The sequence below is a fragment of the Gopherus evgoodei genome, chromosome 7 (genome assembly GCF_007399415.2).
Source record: "Gopherus evgoodei ecotype Sinaloan lineage chromosome 7, rGopEvg1_v1.p, whole genome shotgun sequence".
NCBI classification, from domain to species: Eukaryota; Metazoa; Chordata; order Testudines; family Testudinidae; genus Gopherus; species Gopherus evgoodei.
This window is the reverse complement of record NC_044328.1, coordinates 87,195,844-87,218,939: the sequence shown is the minus strand read 5'-3', so window position 1 is coordinate 87,218,939 and position 23,096 is coordinate 87,195,844. Positions and strand designations below refer to the sequence as shown.

General features: G+C 44.6%; 1 protein-coding gene across 1 annotated transcript in view; it reads left to right on the top strand.

Annotated features, from left to right (window-relative positions):
- The window catches only part of LOC115655196 (inter-alpha-trypsin inhibitor heavy chain H3-like), a 60,696-nt gene that overhangs the window by 18,954 nt on the left and 18,646 nt on the right, over nucleotides 1–23,096 (top strand). Inside the window, 8 exon segments of the mRNA XM_030570439.1 lie at nucleotides 5,008–5,170; nucleotides 6,625–6,735; nucleotides 9,024–9,149; nucleotides 9,363–9,386; nucleotides 9,388–9,480; nucleotides 16,451–16,619; nucleotides 18,742–18,867; nucleotides 21,715–21,896. Coding sequence (XP_030426299.1) covers nucleotides 5,008–5,170; nucleotides 6,625–6,735; nucleotides 9,024–9,149; nucleotides 9,363–9,386; nucleotides 9,388–9,480; nucleotides 16,451–16,619; nucleotides 18,742–18,867; nucleotides 21,715–21,896 — 994 coding nt within the window.

Below are 23,096 nucleotides of genomic sequence, written 5' to 3'. Positions count from 1 at the left end.
TATAATGCGGAGAATATTGTGGTTGCAGGTATCAGGCCTACTTCCTGAACTGCAACACACTATTCAGGGCCTTCCGTTTGATGGACAGGACCTTTTCTCTCAGAAAACGGACCCTAGACTCCAGAGTCTCAAAGACAATCGTGTCATCATGCGTTCCCTCGGGATGCATACTCCGCAAACCCAACGGAGGTCCTTCCGTACCCAGCCTCAATGCCCTTACCCCCAGCCCAGGCCACGACAAGACTTTAATGCTTAATAAACTCATGCTTAATAATAGGAGATATACCTATCTCCTAGAACTGGAAGGGACCTTGAAAGATCATCAAGTCCAGCCTCTTGCCTTCACTAGCAGGACCAATTTTTTTGCCCCAGATCCCTAAGTGGCCCCCTCAAAGACTGAACTCACAACCCTGGGTTTAGCAGGAGGCGTGGTCACCGGAACCACAGACAGCAATCGGGTTCCCAAAGGGGCCAGAATAATGGTCCTGCCAAACCATCAGAGGGACCAAAACCGAACTTTTGAAGGTGCGCCCGAGAGCAGAGCACCAGTCCTTCCCCAGGATCCTCTTTAGTTTTCCAACTGCCTTTCCTCCTTCCTCCCTGCGTAGGCCCAATTAACCTCAGATCGTTGGGTCCTATGCACGGTGGAATTTGGATACCACCTCCAATTTATTTTGCCCCCTCCCTCTCACCCTTCCTCCCCGTCCCTCTTCAGGGACCCCTCTCATGAGCAATTCCTCTGGCAAGAGGTTCATACGCTTCTCTCCATCGGAGCTATAGAGTAGGTGCCGGAGGAGTTCAGGGGCAAGGGATTTTACTCCCGATATTTCCTAATCCCCAAGGTGAAAGGGGGTCTTCGACCCATCCTGGACCTACGCGGTCTTAAAGTCTTTCTGAAGAAGTTGAAGTTCTGCATGGTGTCCCTGGGGACCATCATCCCATCCTTGGATCCCGGAGACTGGTACGCTGCTCTTGACATGAAGGACGCATACTTTCACATCACCATTTACCCTCCGCACAGATGGTACCTATGGTTTATGGTGCACAACCAACATTTTCAATTTGCGGTCCTCCCATTTGGCCTCTCTACAGCCCTGCGCATGTTCACGAAGTGCATGGCTGTAGTGGCTGCCTTCCTCCATCGTCAGCGTATACACGTCTTTCCTTACCTAGACAACTGGCTTATTCGCGGGACCTCCGAGGTTCAAGTCATCAGGCATGTTGCTATCGTCATGGACCTATTTGAGCGGTTGGGCCTGATGATCAATCTAGAGAGGTCTACTCTAGTGCCCACTCAAAGAATAGAATTCATCGGGGCCATTCTAGACTCCAAACTCGCAACAGCCTGCCTTCCACTACCCCGGTTTCGGGCACTAGTTTCGGTCATAGAAAGCCTCCAAACTTTTCCGACGACCTCGGCCCACACCTGCCTCAGCCTTCTCGGTCACATGGTCACGTGCACTTTTGTAACCAAGCATGCCCTACTACGCCTGCATCCCCTTCAAACCTGGCTCACCTCAGTTTACCACCCGGGCAGGGACGCCATAGACATGATCGTCACCATTCCTCAAAGCGTCTTAAGCTCCCTCAACTGGTGGCTAACATCTTCCCTTGTGTGCAGGGATGCTGTTCCAACCGAGACAGCCCTCAGTATCCCTAACGACGGACGCGTCGTCTCTCAGCTGGGGGGCACACCTAGGCCATCGTCGCACGCAAGGCCTCTAGTCATCTCAAGAGCTAGCGTTGCACATAAACGGCCAGGAGCTGAGAGCAGTTCGCCTCGCATGCCAGACATTCCAACATCATCTGCAAGGCCGTTGTGTTCTAGTACTCACAGACAACACAACAGCAATGCACTACATAAACAAACAGGGAGGGACTCGATCCTCCCCCCTTTGTCAGGAGGCGATCCAACTGTGGGAATTTTGTATAGCCCACTCTATAGACCTTGTAGCGTCCTTCCTCCCAGGGGTCCAGAACACTCTGGCAGACCATCTCAGCAGATCCTTTCTCTCTCCCACGAGTGGTCACTCTGCCCGGACATTGTACATTCCATCTTCCAGAAGTGGGGCTTTCCCCACATAGACCTATTCACTTCCCACAACAACAGGAAGTGTCAGAGGTTTTGCTCCTTCCAGGGTCTTGCCCCGGGCTCAATATCAGACGCCTTCCTAATCTCTTGGGCGAACCACCTGCTTTACGCCTTTCCACCTTTCACAATGGTGCACAGGGTTCTCGTAAAGCTTCGCAGGGACAGGGCTCGACTGATCCTGATTGCCCCTGCATGGCCCGACAACACTGGTAGACCACGATGCTGGACCACTCGATAGCCAACCCAATCCCCCTACCCCTTCATCAGGATCTGATAACGCAGGACCATGGCAGGCTTTTCCACCCAGGCCTGCAATCCCTCCATCTAACAACGTGGCTCCTGCATGGTTAACCCAATCGGAATTATGCTGCTCTGCCCCGGTGCAAGAGATACTCCTGGGTAGCAGGAAACCTTCTATGCGGTCTACTTACTTAGCCAAGTGGAAATGGTTTTCTTGCTGGTGTCACACGCAGAATGTTACACCTGCGGAGGTTCCTATCCCTACTATTTTGGACTACCTCTGGTACCTAAAACAACAAGGCCTTGCTATCTCATCCTTGCGAGTGCACTTGGCGACTATTTCTACTTTCCACCCCGGAGAAGGTACTTACTCTGTCTTCTCCCACCCTATGGTCTCGAGGTTCCTCAAAGGCCTGGAGCGTCTATACCCCTTAGTACGACGCCCTGCCCCTTCCTGGGACCTCAATTTAGTTCTGACGAGACTTACGCTCCCCCCGTTCGAGCCATTGGCAACCTGCTCACTCCTATATTTATCATGGAAAACAGCCTTCCTTGTAGCCATTACATCAGCTAGGAGAGTCTCTGAGCTTCGGGCTCTGATGGTGGACCCACCATACACGGTGTTCCACAAGGAGAAGGTGCAGCTACGCCCACATCCGGCGTTCCTCCCTAAAGTAGTCTCGGCCTTTCATCTCAACCAGGATATATTCCTACTGGTCTTCTTTCCCAAACCTCATACATCTCAGCAGCAGTTACATTTGCTCAACGTCCATAGGGCGCTCGCCTTCTATATTGACTGTACGAGGCCCTTCCACAAAACGCTCCAACTCTTTGTTGCAGTGGCAGACTGGATGAAAGGTCAGCCCGTCTCCGCTCAGAGGATTTCGTCCTGGGTAACTGCGTGCATTCGCACTTGCTACGAGCTAGCTCATACCTCTCTGGGTCATATTACCGCACATTCTACCAGGGCCCAGGCCTCTTCGGCCACCTTCTTAGCTCGAGTACCTATTCGGGAGATATGTCGAGCAGCTACGTGGTCTTGAGTACACACCTTTACTTCCCATTATGCCCTGGTGCAACAATCCAGAGACGATGCAGCCTTCGGCTTAGCAGTTTTGCATTCTGCAGTTTCTCACTCCGACCCCACCACCTAGGTAAGGCTTGGGATTCACCTAATTGGAATGGATATGAGCAAGCACTCGAAGAAGAAAAGATGGTTACTCACCTTTGTAACTGTTGTTCTTCGAGATGTGTTGCTCATATCCATTCCAAAACCCGCCCTCCTTCCCCACTATCAGAGTAGCCGGCAAGAAGGAACTGAGGAACGGAGGGGTTGGCAGGGTATATATTCGGTGCCATAGCGGCGCCATGCCAGGGGGTGCCCAGCTGATGCTAGGGTAGAAAATCTTCCGACAAACATGCACGCGTCGCGCGCACACCTAATTGGAATGGATATGAGCAACACATCTCGAAGAACAACAGTTACAAAGGTGAGTAACCGTCTTATCTCTATCAAGCATTCTTACAACTACAATACCCACCTGCTGAAGTGAAGAAACAGATTGACAGAGCCAGAAGAGTACCCAGAAGTCACCTACTCCAGGACAGGCCCAACAAAGAAAGTAACAGTAGCCATCAACTTCAGCCCCCAACTGAAACCACTCCAGCGCATCATCAAGGATCTACAACTTATCCTGAAGGATGATCCCTCGCTCTCACAGATCTTGGAAGACAGGTCAGTCCTTGCTTACAGACAGCCCCCGCAACCTGAAGCAAATACTCACCAGCAACCACACAACAAAAACACTAACCCAGGAACATATCCTTGCAACAAAGCCCATTGCCAACTGTCCACATATCTATTCAGGGGACAGCATCATAGGACCTCATCACATCAGCCACACTATCAGAGGCTCGTTCACCTGCACATCTACCAATGTGATATATGCCATCATATCCCAGCAATGCCCCTCTGCCATGTACATTGGCCAAACCAGACAGTCTCTATGCAAAAGAATAAATGGACACAAATCAGATGTCAAGAATTATAACATTCAAAAGTCAGTGCAAAATACAATTTCATACAGACAAAATGAGAAAGTAAGCACTTTGTCAATAATAGTGTGCTGTTACACTTTTGTATTTTTATGTCTGATTTTGTAAGCAAGTAGTTTTTAGGTGAGGAGAAACTTGGGGCTACACAAGACAAATCCGACTCCTGAAAGAGGTACATAGTCTGGAAAGGTTGAGAACCACTGTCCTAGGGTGTAGTCTCTAACCGCTGGATCCTGCAAGGTGCTGAGCACTCCTGTGAGATGCTGAGCACCTTTAACCCCTACTGACTGCAATGCACCTATTAGGATGAAGCTCCAAATTCTCAATGCTTTCTAGTTCACACTATGAAATCTCTCTTAATTAGCTGGCCAATCCAAGTTACTTTCAAGGAATGTCTATTCAAAATACCTACTTCTGTGTAGATTTGCAACTGTTGTTTTAGGCATGTTAAAAACTATAAGAGCATTACATTCATATTGATTCTTAAAGCAAATGAAACCAGGGAAAAGATTTAATGGTTGTATAGTGACAGCTATTTCTTATTGATAAGAAAAAGCATCCAGGGGATTCTTATATTGGTGTTTTTTCTGATCTGTGGTTATTTTGCTTAACATTTCTAGGGCCTCTGGGAAAAAAACTGAGAAGTTCACTGTTTCAGTCAACATTGCAGCAGCCAGCAAAGTCACTTTTGAGCTCACCTATGAGGAGCTTTTGAAACGGCACTTGGGAAAATATGAGATGTTGATTAAAGTAAAACCGAAGCAGCTAGTCAAACAATTTCAGGTAAATTGCTCTGGGATTTCATTTATATTCAGCAGGGTTTATACAGAGCAGTTACAAACGCTAATAGAAACAGTGGGCGAAGAAGGGCACTGCTCCTAGGGAATGCCAGCTAAGTGTATATCTTAAGCTGTGTGCTCCAGGAGATAAATCCATTTACCATTAATAAAGGTGAATACAAGAACAAATAACTAATGTTTCAGCTGTCTGAGCAGCCTTTATCAAAGGCTTTCTGTTCATTTTTTTCCACAGCTGTTGCAAAACAATATGAAACAGGAATTTATTCTAATGCATTGACAAATGCATGTGATCAAGGTTCCCTCCTGTGGCTGGCTCTAGTGATTATACAGCCTGTTGTGTTTGCTTAAGCTTGATTTATACTGACAACTGTGATGGCCACAGTTTATGCTGATTATTCCACAGCAGTTGAACCCAACCATTACAACATCCAGGACCATGCTGTCAATTCACAGGGACATGAGACCAGGCTTAATTTGCACATGAATTATCATATATTTTACAATCAATAATTGCAGCCACAATATTTGCAAGTATCTCTAATCCTTGACAGAAGTCCAAGTGTCTATAATATCTATCTTTTTAATAGAAAATGCTTGTTTTTCTAGTTTAATACTAAAACCCATGCATGATTAGTGGATTGATGCTGCATTGAATCAGCTATGGGTTATATTTCTGTCCTGGTCCAGTTGCTGGTGAAGGGATGGAGAAGGTGCTATCCCTTCTTATTCTTGGCCTGTTAGCCAAGAGTTTTCTGTGTGGGCCGTGCAACCTAAAAAATATCCCTGACCATCAGTTAACTGAGGAGGGACCCAGCCCGCCTCAAGTCCCATTAGAACAGCAGAGTGGAAGAGGCTTTCCCCAGATGCCCTCTCTCCACTGCTCTAGCTGATATCTAGCTATGTATCATATGTACATATATATGGTAGTTAGGCACAGAGTTGTAGACTCTGCTTTGAGGAGGAGTTGCAGTTTGGCAGCTGCATAAGCACTAAATCAGGGGTGCCAAAACTTTTCCTCTCACACTCTCCCCCTTAACAGTACTGGAATGTGACCACGCCCCCAGGCCAAGGGCCAGAAGCAGGGTCCAGGAGTCCCAGCTGGGTGGTGCTCCCTCCCTATCCCTGTGTGGGGGCTGGCCCAGGCCCTGCCATGCCCCTCTAGTGGGGAATGCCCCACAGTTTGGGGACCACTGCACTAAATAGCTGCCTCAAAGGCAGTTATTGGGACTTGCATAAGCAGCTGCAGTGCCCAGACAGCTCATTCAGCTCCTGAAGGCTCTGCTCGCTGGCTCCACCATCATCCTCACTTTGCCCCCTTACACACTCCCCTGGTCTGCCCACAGAGTTATTTGCGATGAACATCCTTTACACGTGGCCTGCTATGTGATTCTACCCTCCAATGTCTGGCCTACTAATTGTTTTCATAAAATATTTCAGATTGAGGTAAACATCTTTGAGCCACAAGGTATCGGTGAGCTAGAAGCATTTGGATCATTTATCAGCAATGACTTGACTCAGACCATTGAAAAATCTTTCTCTGGAAAAAAGGTATGACTATTACTCACCTTAATGGAGAATACATGTGTTAAACTTGTTGAGACACTGCACTTTTTTCATGAGAATAATAAACCCTGATGCTGTCCCTGGAAATGCAGAACCTAACTGATGAGGTGTCACTGGCTTCTCATCTGGATTCATTTGCTCTCAGAGAACTTCTGCTTTTTGCATTCTGCACCAGTCTGGCCATAAGCCCAACAAGCACTCCAATGGCTACTTAGGGCACTGCATAGGTTTGCATCTTTTAGGTCAGCCTGACCTCCCTACAGCAAGGAATTGAGAGGAAGCGATTGATAGCCTGATTTACTTACACACACATATGGACACACACACCAGAAGGTTGCCAGTCTTGTCTGAGCCCATGCAAAGCATGAGATTAGCCTTGATTATGTATGCAAGAAAAATCAAACTATACATCTGTTGTGTCCTTTGCTCTTTACACAACATACATAATATGAAGGAAGCACAGAGGCATGGTAGGATCCAAATAACCATGTCTATTAAGTGCATATAACACTCAAGGCCTCGTTACATATATAAGCTGCTGCTGCAGCAAAGTTCTGGTGGCTTCTGAAATATAGAAGACAGGGAGGACTAGAAGAGAATTTCACAAACTATTTAGAGGGATACGACCTTATATGTGTATAAATGATATATCTTGACTTAAGCAAAACTTTTGAAATGGTCTCCCACAGTATTCTTGCCATCAAGTTAAAAAAGTATGTATTGGATGAATGGACTATAAGGTAGATAGAAAGCTGGCTAGATTGTTGGGCTCAAAGGTTAGTGATTGATGGCTCAATGTCTAGTTGGCAGCCGGTATCAAGCAGAGTGCCCCAGTGGTCGGTTCTGGGGCTGGTTTTGTTCAACATCTTTATTAATGGTCTGTATAATGGGATTAATTGCACCCTCAGCAAGTTTGCAGATGACGCTAAACTGGGAGGAGTGGTAGATACGCTGGAGGGTAGGGATAGGGTAGAGAATGACCTAGACAAATTGGAGGATTGGGCCAAAAGAAATCCGATGAGGTTCAACAAGGACAAGTGCAGAGTCCTGCACTTAGGAAGAAAGAATCCTATGCACCGCTACAGGCTGGGGACCGACTGGCTAAGCAGCAGTTCTGCAGAAAAGGACCTGGGGATTACAGTGGACAAGAAGCTGGATATGAGTCAGCAATGTGCCCTCATTGCCAAGAAGGCCAACAGCATATTGGGCTGCATTAATAGGAGCATTGCCAGCAGATTGAGGGAAGTGACTATTCCCCTCTATTCAACACTGGTGAGGCCACACCTGGAGTATTGCGCCCAGTTTTGGCCCCCCCACTACAGAAGGGATGTGGACAAATTGGAGAGTCCAGTGGGGGGCAACGAAAATGATTAGGGGGCTGGGGCACATGACTTACGAGGAGATGCTGAGGGAACAGGCATTATTTAGTCTGCAGAAGAGAAGAGTAAGAAGGGATTTGATAGCAGCCTTCAACTAGCTGAAGAGGAGTTCCAAAGAGGATGGAGCTCAGCTGTTCTCATTGGTGGCAGATGACAGAACAAGGAGCAATGGTCTCAAGTGGCAGTGGAGGTGGTCTAGGTTGGATGTTAGGAAACACTATTTCACTAGAAGGGTGGTGAAGCACTGGAATGGGTTACCTAGGGAGGTGGTGGCATCTCCATCCTTAGAGGTTTTTAATTCCTGGCTTGACAAAGCCTTGGCTGGGATAATTTAGTTGGTGTTGGTCCTGCTTTGAGCAGGGGATTGGACTATATGACCTCCTGAGGTCTCTTCCAACCCTAGTATTCTATTATTCTAATTTCTATACCTCACAGTACCTCGAAATTGTGTTTTTCCCAAGATACATTTGAAGCGCCTTGTAGAGGAGACAAGCTTGACACAATGATCCAAGCACAGAACCTATAGGTAGGAGGATGAGATATGTGACAGATCTTTTGGTGGATTACTGTTAAGGAGAGGTATCTTTTTTGCTTTTATTATTGGTAGCTCATGAAAACTTATCTGTTCATTACATGCCTAGAGTATTGTATTGCGGTAATAAATTGCAATCATGTCTAAGTCTTCAAGTAATGAGTCGTGCTGCTTTCTGCACTTAATAAATTACAAGGAAGAAGGCAAGTATACAAGATGATTATGAAAACTATCCAGTAGTTACATATCTTACTGGATACAGTAGTTGGATATATTTTGGGAAATTATGTGGTAGAAAAATATATTTAACTTTTTTTTCTGTAATTTTATAAAATTTTGGATCCTAACCTACTGCTTTTCAGGGCCATGTGTCTTTCAAGCCAACTATTGATCAACAGCGAACCTGTGAGAACTGCTCAACATCTTTCTTGGATGGAGATTTTACTATAAAATATGATGTGAAAAGGGACTCTCCAGGCAATTTACAGGTAGATTCAATGGTGATTTGGGGGAGAGAGGGATGTTAAAGCCTGAATCCTGCAAAGATTTCCACACACTACTTTTCACACATGAGAGTCCCATTGAGTTCACATGTAATGTTAATTACATGTTTAAGTTTTTTCTGGTCAGCTCCTACATTTTGTGCAGGTGATATGCACAACCTGCATGTTCTCATGTGCATCGTGTTCTTTGTTTTTCAGATTATCAATGGATACTTCGTGCATTTTTTTTGCACCTGCGAATCTCCCCAGGGTGCCCAAGAATATGATTTTTGTAATAGACATTAGTCACTCAATGTTGGGTCAAAAAATGGAACAGGTAACTTACCAGAAACTTGAGCATAAAAAAGGATGCTCCTTGGCACAGCACATTTCTTTAAATAAAATAAGCAGGATTAATCAACTTCAAACAAAGTTGCATAGTTTATTTTTATTACTTAAGAGTGATCTGTGGGGACTGAGGTTGCAGATGTTCTTTCCCAACCTCATTCATAAACCACCCTAGCTAGTACTTTACTATCACTCAAAATGCCATAAAGCTCTTTTAATGTCCAGCACGCAACTGTTGGTTTAGGTTGTTCTATTATATTCAGCTTCACCTCCAGTCAGCTAAGCAACTGTATCATGGTAATAAATCCTAGTATGACAAAACACTATCTGAGGTTGCACCGGTGGATTGTGTAAATTCTACTACAGTTTTAGAAGTCACTTGCTTTGACAGAAGAATTCTGAAATGAAAAGAGGCATTTTATGTGCTCCTTATATCTTTACCCAGAATGCTCTTCCAATCTAGACTCATAGACTCCAGGACTGGAAGGGACCTCGAGAGGTCATCGAGTCCAGTCCCCTGCCCTCATGGCAGGACCAAATATTGTCTAGACCATCCCTAATAGACATTTATCTAACCTACTTTTAAATATCTCCAGAGATGGAGATTCCACAACTTCCCTAGGCAATCTATTCCAGTGTTTAACTACCCTGACAGTTAGGAACTTTTTCCTAATGTCCAACCTAAATCTCCCTTGCTGCAGTTTAAGCCCATTGCTTCTTGTTCTATCATTGGAGGCTAAGGTGAACAAGTTTTCTCCCTCCTCCTGATGACACCCTTTTAGATACCTGAAAACTGCTATCATGTCCCCTCTCAGTCTTCTCTTTTCCAAACTAAATAAACCCAATTCCTTCAGCCTTCCTTCATACGTCATGTTCTCAAGACCTTTAATCATTCTTGTTGCTCTTCTCTGGGCCCTCTCCAATTTCTCCACATCTTTCTTGAAATGCGGTGCCCAGAACTGGACACAATACTCCAGCTGAGGCCTGACCAGTTCAGAGTAAAGCGGAAGAATGACTTCTAGTGTCTTGTTTACAACACACCTGTTAATGCATCCCAGAATCACGTTTGCTTTTTTTGCAACAGTATCACACTGTTGACTCATATTAAGCTTGTGGTCCACTATGACCCCTAGATCTCTTTCTGCCATACTCCTTCCTAGACAGTCTCCTCCCATTCTGTATGTGTGAAACTGATTGTTCCTTCCTAAGTGGAGCACTTTGCATTTATCTTTATTGAACTTCATCCTGTTTACCTCAGACCATTTCTCCAATTTGTCCAGATCATTTTGAATTTTGACCCTGTCCTCCAGAGCAGTTGCAATCCCTCCCAGTTTGGTATCGTCCGCAAACTTAATAAGCGTACTTTCTATGCCAACATCTAAATCGTTGATGAACGATTAACTCCAGATTAACTCCGTAATTAATACTTTCCAGCTTTCAGCCATTTCATAACTGAGGTCTGGTATTGGAACTTTGGCAACAAACTGAATTGGGCTATGCTACAGGCATGCTGACTGCATTCATGTCTATGCTCTGCAAGCCTGAACTGCATGGATATTTTTTCCCAGTTTTAGCCATTTTATATCTTTGTGTCTGAATTTCTCTTTAGGCCCATGCTAATGCTGTGGACATGATATAAGGTTTGCCTTTTTTGCTGAGGCATTTGGCAAGGAGCTAGAAAGAACATAAGATAGGATGTTTGATCATCTGGGAGTTGTAATGTAGTCAGAGGTGAAAGTAAGCCAGTACAGGCTGGTACAGAGGACCAGTAAGAAAGGTGCAGTAGCTATCAGCAAGAAAATGGAGCATTCTCTCCTTCTCTGACTCTGCTTCCTGGCTCCAGCAAAATTGAGGGTCCGGGAGCCCAGTTCCACGAATGTTTGGGGCCAGGTCTTCCCCCTGGCCCCACCTGCTGCCCCCCTCCCCCGCGCCTCCCCTGAGTGTGCCCCGGCCCCCCTTTGCTGCCCCCATGCACCTCCCTGGGTCCCAGAGCAGAGTGTTTGTCTCTCCCCGTCCGGGGCAGCTCCATGCTGCCTGCCTGCATTAACTGCCGCCACAGGGTCCTATTGCCCCCCTTCACTACTGCCAGGGCAGTCTGCCCTTCCCACTTGGACCCTTTCATTTTCCAGTGGGACCCTCCACCAATACAGCCACCTCCCTGCCCGCAGTCACTGCTCTTGCCCCACGCTGGGCAAGGGGCAGCCCCAGTGAGGCTACAGTGAGGGGCAGCAGCGGGCAGGAGGTGCACATGTGATGGCAACCGCCCCCCCCAGCATGGCACCCACTACAGGGGAGACGAGGGGGATTCCTGGACCTGAGAGGGGCCCTAGGAGCATGTGCAGTGACAGTGGGGGGGGGGTGAGTGTGCTGCTAGGGGAGAAGGGGGTCTCTACCCCAGAGCTTGCTGCTGCCAGCAGGGAGAGAGCTGGGGGGAGTCCTTCTCTCTGGCTCCAGTCCCAGGGCAGCCTGCCCGCACCCCAAACTCATCACCAGCCGTGACCCACCCCAGAGCCCACATCCCCAGCCAGAGCCCTCATCCCCCTGCACCCTAACCCTCTGCCTCAGCCCTGAGTCCCCCCCAAACCCCTCATCCCCAGCCACATCCCAAATCCACCCCCAGCCTCACCTCACAGCCCTAACCCTTGCTCCCCCTCCCTCCACACCCCATCTTATCCCCAAACTCCCTCCGAGAGCCTGCACCCTGCACCTCTCCTGCACCCCAGTTCTCTGCCCCAGCACAGGGCCTGCACCCCAGACCTCCTCCCCCACCCAAACTCCCTCCCAGAGTCTTGGGCAGGTTGGGGGTGGAGTTTGGGGGGGCAGAGTTTGGGCAGGGGCAGGTTCTGGGTACCACCATTTCTACAAACCTGCCACCCCTGCCAACAAGAGCTGGTGCGCCATACTGGGGTGGACCGGCTTTCTGAGGCAGCAATTGAAAGGGCTGGAGCCCAGGGCCCTTTAAATTGCTGCCAGAGCCATGAGGCAGTGGCTGCGGGGCTTGAGTGGCGATTTAAAGGGCCCAGGGCTCCTGCTGCCACTACCACCCCAGGCTCTTTAAATTGCTGTTGGAACCCCACTGCCGCTACCCCAGGGCTCCGAAGACAATGTAAAGGGCCTGGCCCTTTAAATAGCCCCCGGAGCCTGATGGAACCCTGGAGTAGTGGTGGCAGGGCTCTGGTGGCTATTGAAATGGTTCGGGGCTCCTGCTGCCTCTACCACCCTGGGCCCTTTAAATAGCCACCGGAGCCCTGCCGCTGCTACCCCAGAGCTCCAGCAGCAGGGCTCCAGAGACAATTTAAAGGGCCCTGGAGGGTAGTGGCAGCAGGCGCCCTGGACCCTGCTGCTTGAGCCCTGGGGTTCTGTAGGCAATTTAAAGGGCCTGGGGCTCTGCTGCGGTAGCAGCAACTAGAGCCCCAGGCCCTTTAAATTGCCCCATTTAAATTGCCCCCGAACCCCAAGGCTCCCAGCTAGCTCTGCAGCTGGGAGCTCAGGGGGTGATTTAAAGGGCTTGGGGCTCCCAGCTGCTGCTACCACAGCCCTAGCCCTGGATTTAAAGGTCCTGGGGATTTAAAGGCTCTGCCTCTTCCGGTGGAGGCTACGCCCCTTCTCCAGATTCTGGAGTACCGGCAAGTCCTTTAAGTTACTTTCATTCCTGAATGTAATGGAGTCATGCTGGGAATGAATTATTGTTGCAGGCACTGGAATTTAGCAGTTCAGTGTAATTGTTGGTTGTGTTTGTGTCATAAACAGATAGCTAAGGGTTAATGTCTCTTTCACCTGGAAAGGAGCAACCTGAAACACCTGACCAGAGGACCAATCAAGAAACAAGACTTTTTCAAATCTGAGTGGAGGGAAGTTTGTGTGTGAGTCCTTTGTTCTTTGGTCTTGTGCCTGTCTCTCTCTCGGCTATGAGAGGATTTCTGTCTCTTGCTTTCTAATCTTCTGTTTCCAAGTTGTAAGTACAAATATAGTAAGGCAGTAAGGTTTATATTGTTTTCTTTTGTATTTACATGTGTGTAGTTGCTGGAGTGTTTTGAATTGTATTCTTTTTAAATAAGGCTGTTTATTCATATTTCTTTTAAGCAATTGACCCTGTATTTGTCACCTTAATACAGAGAGACCATTTTTATGTATTTTTCTTTCTTTTTACATAAAGCTTTCTTTTTAAGACCTGTTGGAGTTTTTCTTTAGTGGGGAACTCCAGGGAACTGAGTCTGTGCTCACCAGGGAATTGGTGGGAGGAAGAAGTCAGGGAGAAATCTGTGTGTGTTAGATTTACTAGCCTGACTTTGCATTCCCTCTGGGTGAAGGAGGGGGGTGGGGGAGAGATTGGCTCTCTCTCCTTGTGTTTCCAGGACTGGAAATAGAGAGGGTGGAGTCCCTCTGTTTAGATTCACGGAGCTTGCTTCTGTGTATCTCTCCAGGAACCCAGGGAGGGAACACCTGGAAGGGAGAAGGGAAGGGAAATGGTTTATTCCCCTTTGTTGTGAGACTCAAGGAATTTGGGTCTTGGGGTTCCCAGGGAAGGTTTTTGGGGGGACCAGAGTGCCCCAAAACACTCTAATTTTTTGGGTGGTGGCAGCTTTACCAGGTCCAAGCTGGTAACTAAGCTTGGAGGTTTTCATGCTAACCCCCATATTTTGGACGCTAAGGTCCAAATCTGGGAATAGGTTATGACAGTTTGTCATTACTGCAAGAGGCATTCAGAGCAGGGGATGAACACTCCTAGCATGTGTTAAAAACAAATAAGTACATGCATTGTAATACCAGACTATTGCTAGAACCGGTTGGGAATTTTTGAGCAAAATGTTTTAATTCAAAACTTCTTATTCATCTAACCTGCAAATTTCCACAAGAAAAGGTTGGTTTTGACAAATTTCCTATTCTGAAAAAAAATCAGAAATGTTTTGAAATCGTCAAAACTTCCTATTTTTGAAATGTGAGGCTCCTTTTTTGGTTTAAAATTTCAGTTAATTTATAGTAAAAATAAATAATTAAAATTATTCTGATTAGCCTTCTTAATTTAGAACATTTTGATATTATAGATATTAAACATTTTGACTGACCAAAACCAATGGTTTTTTCCTCAGATTATTGGTTTGTGAACATTTGAGATTTTGACTTTGTCACAATTTGGAACAGGAAAATTTTTCAAAATCTCAAAATTTTTCTCAGGATGGGAAAACTATTTCTCATCCAGCTCTAATTGTTACACAGTGATCTTTGCTTCTAACAGGCAGACCTGTTTCTGTGCTGTGTATGTGGATATGTATATGTATTGTGGCAATTTGTATAAATATTATTACATACAACAATTACATTAAAAACATTATTTAGTTTCCAAAATCAAGTATATGACAGTAAATGCTAGTTTACGGTAATCTCTGCAATGTAATTCCTACTCTTACCCTCCCTCTGCACTGAATTAATAAGGGGTCAGATGGAAAAGCAGTAAGTAATCATGTCATTAAAGTCTAGATCCTATGCACAAGGGGGGCAGAATTAACACTGCACAGACAACTGTAAATTTAGAATTTTCTAGCTTTAGAATGTTGAGCTTTGCAACCTAACTAGCACAGATTTTTAAATGTAATTTACAAGATTTTGTAAAAAAAAAAAACAGTAAAAACAAATATGATTAAATTAATCTGTAATGTACCCCTGTGCATAATCATCAGGGTTTGAACACTGAATCTCCAGGACTGCAGCACAAATTTATGCCACTTGAACTAGAAGAAAACTAACTGTTTTAGCTGGCAGCAGCAGAATGCTATTATCCCATAAGCGGGGAATAGGTTGCTGGGACCATCTGCTGGATCTGGATGGGTGGCTGAGGTGGGGAGACCAGCTCAGTCCTTTCTTTTCTTCTCCAACCCCCAGTAGTTTGGGGAACTCCTGCCCCATATAGTATCCAAAAAGTCAGAGGATGGACTGCTAGGGTTATTTACTGGGTCTGAAGAGAATATGGTTTAGAGAAGAGGAGCATGGCCAAGCACTTCCCCACCTAACTCATCCCCACACTCACCTCTGCTACAGCTGCTCTGGCAGTTTGCAGAGTTTCCTGTACAGTAAGGGAACCATGAGCCCATCTTTTTATAATGGTCAGGTATTATTTTGGCAAGCTGACAACTTTTTCATTTGCAACTGAGAGAAGGGAAATGACCATTTTCAACAGTTTATAATTAAGGGTACATCTTCATTGCAGAACTAGCTTAGCCTACGTGAGCAGCACCTGGGTTAATCTAGTCCATGTCTGAGCAATCACAGGCTGCAAAACCATACCTCAGCTACTGGGTCCTCACTGGTGCTGCACTACCCCTTGTGTGTTGCTAGGACTTCTGGAGATATATCCCATCATTCTTTGTGCTGCAGGAAGCTGAGCTGCTCTATGATTCTTTCCCGATGAATTGTGCAAAAACTTGTCTATCCTGAGCACATGGAAGGAATTGTGGGAAGGTATTGGAAGACTATTAGCACTCAAGTGTTTTAGCCTGCATCCTCACTGCAAAGGGAGGATGAGTGAAAGCAGCATCCAGACTCTAACCTATACCCTAGCCGGGCCAGCTAGCCCAGGTTAAAGCACCAGGAAGCTTGGGTGAGAGGTCTTTGTTATATGGATGGGAGGGTGTGGGTGAGTACGGGGTAACACCGAGGTAAGAGCGCCGGTTAACTTTACAGTGAAGATATACCTTAAGATACCTACATGAAATGTCACGATACCAGTGAAAAGCATCTCTTTAGCCTGAACACTGTTTCCCTGCCAAATTGCAATGTTCTGCAGCAAACAATGGAGGCAGCAGAGCATCTCAAAAAAGGTTGCAAGAATATCTTCTTATGGAAAGCATCAGGTAATTTAAGAATAGGGGTTGTTACTAGCTATCTCTGTAATAAAATATGAACAAGCTTCAGATTTCGTGTTCTCATTTGTTTCTTTTAACAGTGATTATTATTTGTTCTAGACAAAGGAAGCGCTCCTCAAAATATTGGATGATGTCAAGGAGAATGACCACTTCAACTTTATCTTGTTCAATAACAGGATAATATCCTGGAAGGAATACTTAGTCAAGGCTACCCTAGATAATTTGAAGGAAGCACAGAAGTTTGTTAAATCCATAAAAGCCACAGGATGTAAATATCACTAAATTTTAACATACCTTTCTCTAAAAAAAATTTCATAATAAATGCTTTACCTTTACATCTTTCCTCCAAGGATCTCAAATACGGGTTTTATGAAACCATGTTTTCACTAGTCAGCTAAATAACAAATAATTAGTGTTACTCTTTGGCAAAAAATGAATATGACTAAGAGGAAATGGAAGATGTGTTTGCTGAGGGACAATTGACTCCAGCAGAAGAGAATAGGAAGGGATCTCAGGATCTGAGGAAGATGGCAAGAAAGAATCTGGCCAAAGATTGGGCATAGGAACAGCTGGGGAGTATTGCTAACACGGAGAAGGACAGGGATACTATTCAGGAAGATCTGAACCACCTTGTAAACTGGAGTAATAGAAATAGGATGAAATACAATAGTGAAAAGTGCAAGGTTATGCATTTAGGAACTAATAATAAGAATTTTGGATATACGTTGGAGGCGCATCAGTTGGAAGCGACGGAGGAGGAGAAGGACCTTGGGGTGCTGGTTGACAGCAGGATGACTATGAGTCGCCAATGTGATACGGCTGTTAAAAAAGCAAATGCGATTTTGGGATGCATCAGGCGGGGTATTTCCTGCAAGGATAAGGAGGTGTTAGTACCGTTATACAAGGCGTTGGTGAGACCCCATCTGGAGTACTGTGTGCAGTTCTGGTGTCCCATGTTCAAGAAGGATGAATTCAAACTGGAACAGGTTCAGAGACGGGCTACAAGGATGATCCGAGGAATGGAAAAACTGCCTTATGAAAGGAGACTCAAAGAGCTTGGCTTGTTTAGCCTGGCCAAAAGAAGGCTGCGGGGGGATATGCTTGCTCTATATAAATATATCAGGGGGGTTAACGTTAGGGAGGGAGAGGAATTATTTAAGTTTAGTACTAATGTAGGCACGAGGACGAATGGGTATAAACTGGATATTAGGAAGTTTAGACTTGAAATTAGACGAAGGTTTCTAACCATTAGGGGAGTGAAGTTCTGGAACAGCCTTCCGAGGGAAGTAGTGGGGGCAAAAGACTTTCCTGGCTTTAAGACAAAGCTTGATAAGTATATGGAGGGGATGTTATGATAGGATTGTTAATTTGGGCAATTGATCTTGGATTACCACCAGATAGGTCTGCTCAATGATCTGCGGGGAGATGTTGGATGGCATGGGAAGTGAGTTACTGCAGAGAATTCCTTCTTGGGTGCTGGCTGGTGACTCTTGCCCACATGCTCAGGGTTTAGCTGATCGCCATATTTGGGGTCGGGAAGGAATTTTCCTCCAGGGTGGATTGGCAGGGGCCCTGGAGGTTTTTCGCCTTCCCCTGCAGCGTGGGGCACGGGTCGCTTGCTGGTGGTTTCTCTGCAGCTTGAGGTCTTCAAACCAGTTTTGAAGATTTCAATAACTCGATCCTGGGATAGGGGTTGTTATAAAACTGGATGGGTGGGGTTCTGTGGCCTGCCTTGTGCAGGAGGTCAGACTAGATGATCAGATTGGTCCCTTCTGACCTATGAGTCTATGAGTCTATCTGGGGCCACAGAGGGCTTGTGAGGGAGTCATGAGCAGAAAGGAGGAGTAGGAACTTGGCTGAGCTGGTGTTCCGTGAAAGACTGCAGCACGTAAAGGTGGCAGAAGGGATCCCAGCCAACAGGATGGAACAAAGAGGGATGTACAACATTTGTTCAAATGTTTTAAGGGCTTTGTAAAAAGCATTTAGCATGATTAAAATTATACAATGAGCCAAATTAAAATGGCTACAACCATTAGCATAGTCATATGATAAACCTCAATGCTACTGCACGTATAGCTTGATTTCCTGTTAGACATGCATAGTAAACATGTGGAAAGCAATTGCAGGAATAACCTGATTACTCCCTCATTTGATCTGAAGTTGTTGAGGGCCAGAGCACCCCATGCTAATATAAAACCACTCTGCATATTTTTTTCTGTCTGTGCTACTGTCACATAGCTGTGAGTAGAAGCAGTCAACAGTATCCTTCACTCTTAGAGGGGCTTTTAGGCTGTTGGTAGGCTTGGAACAGTCTGGACTGACACACAGTGGAACACTGTACAAATTTGTACTTGCTCTTGTTCTGTTTTCTGTGGTCATGTCTCTTGCAGCGACAAACATAAATGATGCTTTAATAAGAACAGCTGAAATGATGAATGAAGCTCACAAAGAGAAGGTTTTGCCTGAGAGAAGCTCCAACACAATTATAATGCTGACTGATGGGAATCCCACTAGCGGTGAGTGTTCATAGTTATGCTGCCTGTGGACATCCCACTGTTGGCTCGAGCATCTGTAACTGCATCCCTGTGTTCAGAAAAGGGCAGACAAATAAACAGTGTCAAGTTTTTAAACTGCTTGTACACAACTGCTAGAAGTATAAATAATAAGATGGGTGAACTAGAGTGCCTTGTGTTAAAGGAGGATATTGATATAATAGGCATCATAGAAACCTGATGGAGTGGGAACAATCGATGGGACACAATCATTCTGGGGTACAAAATATATCAGAAGCTGGGCCAGCTTTAGGGCGATTCCCCTGATTCCTGGGAATTGGGCCCCGCGCCTAAGAAGGCCCCACAGTGTCCAGAAGAGGGGCCCCGCACACTCCACCAAAGTGCCGCCGGAAACAGCAGCAACCGATTGAGCTGCCACCAAATTGCTGCCATTTTCAGCAGCATTTCGGTGGCAGCTCTTTTGAATCAGGCCCTGCACGTCCTAAAGCCAGCCCTGATTGGAAAGACAGAACAGGTCGTGCAGGTGGGGGTGGAGGGAGAGGAGAGTGACACTATATGAAGATGTAGAATCAAATGAAAAGAAAATGTAGAATCAAATGAAGTAAAAATCTTAAATGAATCCACATGTTCCATAGAATCTCTATGGATAGTAATTTCATGCTCTAATAAGAATGTAACAATAGGGATCTATTATCGACCACCTGACCAGGATAGTGATAGTGATGATGAAATACTAAGGGAGATTAGAGAGGCTATCAAAATAAAGAACTCAATAATAGTGGAGGATTTCAATTATCCCCATATTGACTGGGTACATATCACCTCAGGATGAAATGCAGAGACAAAATTTCTCGACACTTTAAATGATTGCTTCTTGGAGCAGCTGGTACAGGAACTCACAAGGGTAGAGGCAATTCTCGATTTAGTCCTGAGTGGAGCGCAGGATCTGGTCCAAGAGGTAACTATGACAGGACCGCTTGGAAACAATAATAAAGAATAAAATTGTCAAACACATAGGAGAATATAAATCGTTGGGCAAAAGTCAACATGGTTTCTGTAAAGGAAAATCATGTCTTACTAATCTATTAGAGTTCTTTGAAGGGGTCAACAAACAAGTGGACAAGAGGGATCCAGTGGACATAGTTTACTTAGGTTTCCAGAAAGCCTTTGACAAGGTCTCTCAACAAAGGCTCTTACGTAAATTAAGTTCTCATGGGATAAGAGGGAGGATCCTTTCATGGATTGAGAACTGATTAAAAGACAGGGAACAAAGGGTAGGAATAAATGGTACATATTCAGAATGGAGAGGGATAACTAGTGGTGTTCCCCAAGGGTCAGTCCTAGGACCAATCCTATTCAACTTATTCATAAAAGATCTGGAGAAAGGGGTAAACAATGAGGTGGCAAAGTTTGCAGATGATACTAAACTGCTCAAGATAGTTAAGACCAAAGCAGACTGTGAAGAACTTTAAAAAGATCTCACAAAACTAAGTGACTGGGCAACAAAATGGCAAATGAAATTTAATGTGGATAAATATAAAGTAATACAATTGGAAAAAATAACTCCAACTATACATACAATACGATGAGGGCTAATTTAGCTATAACAAATCAGGAAAGAGCTCTTGGAGTCATCATGGATAGTTCTCTGAAGACGTCCACACAGTGTGCAGTGGCAGTCAAAAAAGCAAACAGGATGTTAGGAATCATTAAAAGGGGGACAGAGAATAAGACGGAGAATATCTTATTGCCCTTATATAAATCCATGGTAGGCCCACATCTTAAATACTGTGTACAGATGTGGTTTCCTCATCTCAAAAAAGATATACTGGCATTGGAATAAGTTCAGAGAACAGCAACTAAAATGATTAGGGGTTTGGAACAGGTCCCATATGAGATGAAATTAAAGAGGCTAGGACTTTTCAGCTTGGAAAAGAGGAGAAGGGGGGGATATGATAGAAGTATATAAAATCATGAGTGATATGGAGAAAGTGGGTAAGAAAGTTATTTACTTGTTCCCATAATATAAGAACTAGGGGGCACCAAATGAAATTGATGGGCAGCAGGTTTAAAACAAATAAAAGGAAGTTCTTCTTCACACAGCACACAGTCAACCTGTAGAAGTCCTTGCCTGAGGAGGTTGTGAAGCCTAGGACTGTAACAGCATTTAAAAGAGACCTGGATGAATTCATGGAGGTTAAGTCCATTAATGACTATTAGCCAGGATGGGTAAGGAATGGTGTCCCTAGCCTCTGTTTGTCAGAGGGTGGAGATGGATAGCAGGAGAGAGATCACTTGAGCATTACCTGTTAGGTTCACTCCCTCTGGGACACTTGGCATTGGTCACTGTCGGTAGACAGGATACTAGGTTGGATGGACCTTTGGTCTGACCCAGAATGGCCATTCTTATGTTATCAGCCAGGTGCCACTCCTAAGAAGTGTCCAGAAATCAAAGAACTCATACAGTGACCATAAAAATTATTTTGGGTAGCTATTTACTCCTATTCTGCTGAAGTTTGTCTATTTGGTTGAACCTTGAGACTATTTCTGGAAGAGTTAAAACATTATGGTCTCTCTCATTTTTAGTTGTCTTTAATTTAATTAAGAACTTTAACTAGTTTCCAAGTTAAAAATAGAAAAAAATGAACCAATCAAAAAAATAAAGCCAGATCCATTGCAACTGCAGTTGGGATTTACCTGTAGTATCTCTTCTCTCTAAGCTTGTACTTCCTCTCTGATAATTTTTTTGTGCGTGTATTTTAACCACATAATAGTATTTTTCTAAACATGCTCTTTAAAGGGAAAGACTCTTCTCCATAAAATTTAATTGTTTTCTGTGCTTTAATGCAGGAGAATTGAACCAGGGACAAATTCAAGAGAATGTGAAAAATGCCATTCAAGGAAGATATTCCTTATATAATCTTGCCTTTGGCTATGATATTGATTACAATTTTTTAGAGAAGATGGCACTGGAGAACAATGGATTGACTCGTCGTATCTATGAGGATTCTGATTCAGCTTTGCAGCTACAGGTAGGAAGAAATACAACCACCCTAGCCACAAACTCTTACAGATATTAGAGTTTCTAACATACTTTGTACTTTGATGATGTGCTTTTTCCAACATAACTAACAAGTGATATTAGTAAACAAACATACTTTGTTAATGGTATCAAACATAATATATAGTGGGGAAACTTCTAAGAGCAAGTTTTAAAACTTGAGCATAAGAAATAAGACTAAAAAATTATTTTTTCTGGTTATTCAGAAGTGGTGTTCAATTCCATTTTTTACGATCTTAAACTGCACCCATCACCATGCCTGGCTTATCACCCACTGTGTCTCTTCAGGATGCTTGGTCATTAAAAACACAGCTCAGGTGAGCATCGTGAGGAAAAGTGAGTGTCTTATAGGTGGATGATTATAGAAACTGGTTTTCACCACTAGTTTTAAACTCTCACTGGCCAGCCACAGTGATTTTGTATTGAGCTGTGCAATTGTATTTTCCTAACCAAATACCTTCTGCTACTTCCTTTTAGTGTTTAGAAAGTTGTCTGATAATTTTTGAAGCATAGGTCTGTCAAGTCAGAATGTGAAGTGAAGGGGACCTGGTGGAGTCTTATTCCCCTTATTAAAATAAAGAATATGTAATACATGTGGATGAAGGTAGAAGAGAAAGGGGAGTTCCCTTTGTTCAATGTTCACCATCCAAAGTCATGTTCACTTTAAAGGAATGAGACATTAATCCAAAGCTTGTCTTTCTCTCCAACAGAGATTGGTCCTATAAAAGATATTACCTCACCCACCTTGTCTCACTAATCCCGTGGACAGATAATTTTTTTTATAATGCAGTGTTGTGTTATCTTCTTCGTTCAGTATCCAGAGTTTGATAGAGAACATGAGAGCCCAATACTATAAAGTGCTGAGAATAACATGCAAAGTACTGAGCATCCTCAACTCTCATTAAATTCAGTGAGAGAGGTTGATGCATTCAGCTACTGTCAGTATAATAACCCCTGACTATGAAGCAATCACACCTCCTACTTGATCTATGTGTGTTACCCATATAGAGAATTTACAGCTGAACTCCAGTTTTAGATATATTGATCTTATGAATGCCTGGTGATATGAACCATTTTTCTGCAGTTGAAATAATCTTTCTGCCACTGAATGTGACTTCAGTCCTTTAGCCAATGTTCAAGTGTCTGTACAGGTTTGAAGAGACTGAGAGAT